Raw genomic sequence first — 6,987 nt, forward strand, 5'->3', positions numbered from 1 at the left:
GGCCATCCAGTTATTTTAGCCGGGCCGGCTAAAATGATTGGTCGTGCTTTTTACAGTGCTACGGCTTCCACAGATGAAATGTATTGAGTTTTTGTCAAAGCACTTAAGATATTCATTGCTATCGGGATGTTAAGAGCATTCCATGGAATATAACAAAAAGTGTATCTCGAGCCGGTTTCTCAAACGTACCTACCCCGTAAGGTATGTAATTCACTTCAGAAACACTTTTTGTTATATTCCATGGAATGCTCTTAAAATCCCGATAGCAATGAATACATTCAATTGTTTGACAATAAATACAAAAATGTCATCTGTGGAAGCCGTAGCGCTGTAAAAAGCACAACCAATCATTTTAGCCGGCCCGGCTAAAATAACTGGATGGCCTACCTGCCTGTCAGCCTTCCATCTGTGCACAAACTTATCTCGTGGCCTCATTGGTCATGTGCGCATTTGTGTGTGTTGGAGGAGGAAGTAAGGAAGGGGCAGATTTTTTTCGGCTGCGTAGTTTCAAATTCTAGCGCACTCGAGCTGGTTTCTACATTCTTACCTACCCTACCTTTAATTAAACGTGTGTAAGGTTTATTTGGAAAATAATGGCAAAAGTTTAATTACCTCATGCAGAAAAATGTCCCGTGAGTAGAAGAGTAAAGTGAGATACCTAAAGTGTATGCAGTACTTTTATAAATTAACTTTCCACCTCTGTAGGTGAGTTTAACATAGATGATTGCAGCTTACACATTAATTCAACTGAGAGTGACCACCAAGAGAATAATTAGTTTAGCTATTTGACTGTGGCACAACTTTTATGAAGAGGTGGAAGAAGTACTCAGATCTTTTACTTTAGTAAAAGTACAAGTTCCAGAGTGTATGAATACTCTGCTACAAGTAAAAGTCCTGCATACAAAATGTTACTCAAGTAAAAGTTAAAAAGTATTAGCAGCCAAATATACTTAAAGTACAAAAACTAAAATCATACATGATGGTTGCTCACAGGCACATGAAAACAAAACGGCCTGATGCTCTCGAGAGAAAACTTCACAAATTAGCCGTCATGGTTGCCTGATGAGTGCAAATGTAACTGTACATGGCCCATGAAGCATTTTTTTTTAAATATCCGCCGATTTACAGAAGTCTCTTTCCCAATTTAAGTCAATGGGAAAAAGTTATTTCGGCCCAGTTACGTCACGAACTGAAACGGAAGTTGTAGTACCGCCGTTTGGCCACTACGAACATTTGCTTCCACGTCCGGCGCACTTCATGAGGGCCTAGATGACGTGTATTGATCATTAGGTCTGACCATTATGGTTCACAAGGGTAAAAATGTAAATTGTATTTGTTTCCACTCTGGGTGCTATACTAAACTTGTTATAGTGAGTTAAGAGTGGATGATCATCATGTTCCCTGGTAGTTGATGACCTAAAGTAGACAAAGGTTGAAGAGCAACTAAAGAAAACAATTATTTATATTGTGTCTGCGTTGAAGGCTCTTAGGATGGACAAAGGTCTTTGGACTGTTGGAATGTTGAATAATCTAAAGAGCAGGTATACATTTGCCAAATGACTCTGCTTAATCACACAATCACAATTGATTTGTGGGTATTTTAAAAGGAAAATCTTAATCTGTCCACAAACCTTTGACAAGCAATTCTAAAAAAAGTGAAGGTGATACATTTCTTTAACAATATCTTTATTTTAGGTGGATAATTTTATCATTTTATTTTATAAATAATAAATAGAAACAAATGAGATGCCTTTAGATTTATTTTTTGTCTAAAAAATGCTTTACAGAACTCATTGTATCCTATTTCTAAAAAGACTCAACCGTAATCAGTGTTGTTTGGATTTGGTCGACCTTCTAGCTCTGCAGCATAGGAACCTGAACAGGGCAAATGTCAATAACAGTAGTACAGTTGCTATAGTCATCAATAGTAGCAGTACATCTAAACCGTAGTACGAGTACCAGGGCATCTTATAAGCCTCTGTACGCAGGTGAGGTGCCCCCTTATTACGCATCACATATTCTACCCAGAAGGTGGCCTGATCCATCGGGGTCATTGGCTGATCTCTGTGCAAACGTGACAGTCTTTGCATGTTCTGTCTGTAGCTGTCATGATGGAGCACTTCATTTATGCCTTGCTCAAAACTGTGTCCGCTAACATCAGCTAGCTCAATTATTTTTCCGGCGCCTCGGTGTTGCAGACGTAGAAGATTGTCATACTGGTCAAAGAACAATGGTATACCGAGCACAGGGACCCCGTGGTAAATGGCCTCCTGTACGCCGTTGGTTCCCCCATGAGCTACAAAGACTTTTGTCTGCGGGTGGCCAAGGAGGTCCTTCTGCGGCATCCAGTCCACTATCAGGGTGTTGTTGCCCAAAGTAGAAGGACGCTCACCTTTGTGCCTCCATATCACCTGATCAGAAAATGAAATAATTGTATTTAATTTTACAACATAATGACGATACCCTTGCTTCAGCTTGTCCCCACTTATTAGATAACTATCAATTATGCAATTTAGTATTATCCTTTTGCTTTATTCTGATTATTACTGATTATCGGCTAGCAGTTTTAAACATTTCATGAAATAACAAAAGTGAATCTCTGAGCATGTGTTACCTTCTGAGGCATCTTGGCAAAGACGCTGGCGATTTCATTCGCAACCTCTTTGGGCAAAGCATTCACCAACGTTCCCAGAGTCATGATAATTACTCCATGCTCCCCAGCACTCTGAACAAAGTCCTCCAGGTCTGCTGGCAGTGGTTGGGCCGGTTTGCACTGGAACCCTCCTATGTAGATGACATTTGGCATTGTTGGCCGAGGGAAATCAAACACAAAATCCGACCTGAACAGCCAAATGTCTGCTTCCTGGAGAAGCGAAATGATGTCACATCCACCCTTGATGTATTTCTCACACATGGCATCATAGACCGGCCCCACCAAGAATTCCTGCTGGAACACTATAATGCCATAGAAAAAAAATATTCTTCACCCTCTGGAAAAAAGTCATTTTGTCCGTTAATCCTGATCCTGGAACTGGGATATAGGACAATGGTGACGGAGCTATCACAAAGTGGCCTTCTCCGCTGGTGATCCAGCGAACATTGAGCACCAAAGGCAATTTCAAATACTTTGCTAATACGACCCCTGGTGCAATAGCTGGGTCAGTGAGAACAAGATCATATTGGGCATCCTTCAAGCTTTTGACCATCATTTCATCATCTAAGATTTGAGGGAGGGCATAAGACCAAATTGAATGAGCTCGAGCAATCATAGAGAGGAAATCCTTGGTGAGTTTGAGGAAAGTAAATGCCGATGCACCCTCTCGCTGCGCCTGAAAGATTGCAAAAGAAAATGTTTTAAAGTGTTGAAAAGTAATCAACTTAAAGGTCCCATGTCATGGCCATTTCCACTGATCATAATTCCATTGTTGAGGTCTACTAGAATAGATTTATATTGTGCAATTTTCCAAACTCACATTGGTTTCTCATACAGCATCTCTGTAAACTACGTGTATTCACTGAATTTCACTCTCTGCCTTTAACGGCTCGTTGTAGCTCCAGTAGCTCCAGCCCCCACCCTCCCTGAGAGCACAGTGTGCTCTGATTGGTCGGGACGTTGTGAATCGCGCTAAGCTCCGTGGAGGTGTTGTTTCCTTTTTTAGCGATACACAGCGAAACACAGCCAAACTCACCCTGAGCACACACAAAGTCACAGACGAAGCAAAAACAATAAGTGTGGCTTGATATTGAGTAAGAAAAAGGTTGATAAACGCTGTGAGAATGGGTCTGCAGAGAGAATTTCGCCGCGATCCCAACTGTCTGTTATCAGCCTGCAGCCAGGGAGGAGAAATCAGCAAAGCTGCCTGCACTGAGTGTGTGTGAGGAAGTCCGTGGATTGGTCAATTTGGACCAATCAGCGGGGACGTAACGTAACGGCTCCACGGATTGGTCCATTTCGTTCCGGGTACGGTTGACATCATGCGTACCCGGAAGAATCAAATGGACAATGACGTATCTCCAACGAGGCGTTTTGGGGAGGTATTTTCTGTGTTAGAGTTTTACTCGCTACAGGGTGTACTTTGAGGATTTGTGACTCTGCAGACCGTTTACATGCATAAAAACCTTCATAACACAGAAGGGGACGGGTAATAACCAGAAAAGGATGACATGGGACCTTTAATATATGAATGACTAGAATATAATTTGGCTCCATTACATTATCCATAACTTCCTACCCGCATATGCTCCTTAAGGTAGACATCAAAGAAGTCCTCAAAGCCTTCATTAATTTCAATGGTAATCGATGTGTAGAGAGGAGACTTTTCTGGGATGTACCAGCTGTTGGAGGCCCTTATCACATCGATGCTGTGTCCCCTGGCATGAAGTTCTTCCAGCAGGATCTTCATATTGATCCAGTGGCTGCCGTCCATAGGAAACACAAGGATGTTTCCTCCATCACAAGGTGGTGTGAAGGAAATCAGACAAACACTGAGGAATATAAATATTCCACAAGCACGATGCAATAGCATGGTTCCTGAAATTAGAGGAGATATTTAATAACACAAAAGAAATCTTTCTTTTCAAATTGTCTAGACGTGCGCTTACAAGTTTAAGGATAAAGGTCCAGTTTCTGCTGGTAAGGCGTATTTAAATTATTAATATTATTTAATATTTTAAAATGTTGGTATCATACTGGATCATAACTCAATCATTTTCCTGCCAGTCACTCACCCATGCTGAAGAGTGGCAGCAGGATTGCCTGATGCCTGCGGAATGACAGTATTTAAAGGATTCCCTATATATTTGAGTTCAAACTCCAGTCTCAATTACGGTCTGTCCCCATAAGTAAATGAGTTACATGTGTCATGTGTCACATGAAATTATGGCGCTAAAAAAATAATTCTGTAGTGGACCAACAAAGTGATTATTTCTTTGTTGTCATGTCATCATAGCACTTCCTTAAGTAATGTTGTTCTCAAATTGCTGGTAGAATCCTGTAAAGTGTAGTATTGTAAATATCTTACTCTCTTGCATGCAGGCTTTTATCAGAAGGACCTCTGAACTCTTTCATAAGAGTATTAGTGGGGGTTGTGTAATATCGAGCCACAACATTTTCATGCATATCAAATTTAAAGTGTAAATAAATAAATACCTGGAAAGTATACAAATGTGTTTTTTGATTTAAAGTTAGAGCTTCCATGTTTGGCAATAAGTCATACAGTTTCTGCAGGTTTATGACCTGGAGGTAGGGTTATCATAATTTGTGCCAAAAGAGCTGCATGTTGAATGTAGGTTGCAGGTCTCAGGACTCAACTCAGTTGATCCGAACCATTTCCTCATATCCGTGGTGGAAAGATTTTCATATTATTTTCCTGTTGCACCAATACCTCAATTTAAATAATCTGGTATAATCTGAGACTAGACTCTTACAAATCCTTAAAGTTAAGCACATTTTAACAAAAACTAAATTCATCAATTTCTGATATATACCTGATACATATAGTCCTGGATAATATTCTAAAAGCTTATTTCACTGTGATATACTCCCTAGGCTTTGCTATTGCCTGCATTGGGCATAGATTTTAAGATTAAGAGGAAACAGTTTACAAGAAAAAACTATAGGTTACTTACGTAACCCCAGTTCTCAGAGTAACATGAAGTGAGATGTCTCACTATGGGATGCTCCTCAAAGCGTATGCAAACAGAAGCATCAATCTCATTACGCCAATCCTGATTGGCTGGTTATCTTGATGTCTACGTCAGGGAATCCACCCGCCCTATAAGTAGCTTGCGCTACAACGCAGCGTCATTCAAAATAAGCACCTCTTCTCGCTTCGCCTTAGCAAGAAGGGCCGTCTGGTGAGACATCTCACTTCATGTTACTCTGAGAACTGGGGTTACGTAAGTAACCTATAGTTCTCATTCATAACACTCCGTTCGATGTCTAACTATGGGATATTGAAACTCCCGTATTGCTAGACATGCTTATCTCGAAAATCACCAAAACAACCAGAACTTAACAGGTAGAACCCTGTCTCAACACTGGGCCCAGCACTGCGCGAGCCACACTTGGAGCAGAGACATCTAGCCTGTAAAAGCGGACAAAAGTGAGCGGTGAGGACCAGCTCGCCGCTGCACAAATGTCTTGGATGGAAACACCCTTGAACAAAGCCCAGGATGTAGCCAGTCCACGAGTAGAATGAGCATGCAGGCCCATTGGTGCCTGCAAACCCTGACTCGTATAAGCCAGAGCAATCGCTTCCACAATCCAGTTGGAGAGCCGTTGCCTGGTAACGGGCTTGCCCTTATGAGGGTTAGCCCAGGATACAAAGAGTTGGTCATTGCATCGAAACTCTTTTGACCTGTCCATATAGGTGCGTAAAGCACGGACTGGACACAGCAAATTTGGCCGCTGTTCCTCAGAGGAACACAGTTGCGGAGGAAATGCCTCAATGTCAATGGGGGTACATGAGTCAACCACCTTAGGTACAAAGGCAGGGTTGGGCTTCAGCAACACTCTCGTTTGCCCTGGGGCAAACTGAGTGCATGAAGGATGTACAGAGAGCGCATGAATGTCACTGACTCGCTTGGCAGATAACAGAGCCAGTAACAGCACTGTCTTCAGTGACAGGTGTTTCATGTCAGCTTCTTCCAGGGGTTCAAATGGAGGTCGAGTGAGCCCATCTAAAACCACTGCCAAGTCCCATAAGGGCACCAGTGACCTGGAAACGGGGAGGAGCCTGCGAGCCCCTTTCATAAAACGGCAGACCAAGGGATGTTTGCTAGCCCTCTTTCCTGTGTGGATAATATACTGGGATGTGGAAATACGCGTCTTTCAGGTCGACTGATGTGAACCAATCGTTCTGGCGCACGAGATGCAACAGAGATGTGTGAGTGAGCATTCTGAATTTGTATCTTTGGAGATATTTGTTCAGAGCCCTTAAATCTAGTATAGGCCGAATTCCGTTCCCTACCCGTTTGGGAACGAGG

General features: G+C 42.1%; 1 protein-coding gene across 1 annotated transcript; it reads right to left on the reverse strand.

Moving 5' to 3' along the window:
- Positions 1–1,669: 1,669 nt before the first annotated feature.
- LOC307019410 (UDP-glucuronosyltransferase 1A5-like) lies at positions 1,670–5,597 on the reverse strand. The gene is given in 5 exon segments (XM_079650271.1): positions 1,670–2,411; positions 2,615–2,974; positions 2,976–3,329; positions 4,233–4,531; positions 4,729–5,597. Coding segments are annotated over 5 exon segments (1,602 nt in total). The 5' UTR covers positions 4,733–5,597; the 3' UTR covers positions 1,670–1,826.
- Positions 5,598–6,987: the final 1,390 nt, after the last annotated feature.

This window comes from Notothenia rossii, assembly GCF_949606895.1.
Source record: "Notothenia rossii genome assembly, chromosome: 9".
Lineage (NCBI taxonomy): Eukaryota > Metazoa > Chordata > Actinopteri > Perciformes > Nototheniidae > Notothenia > Notothenia rossii.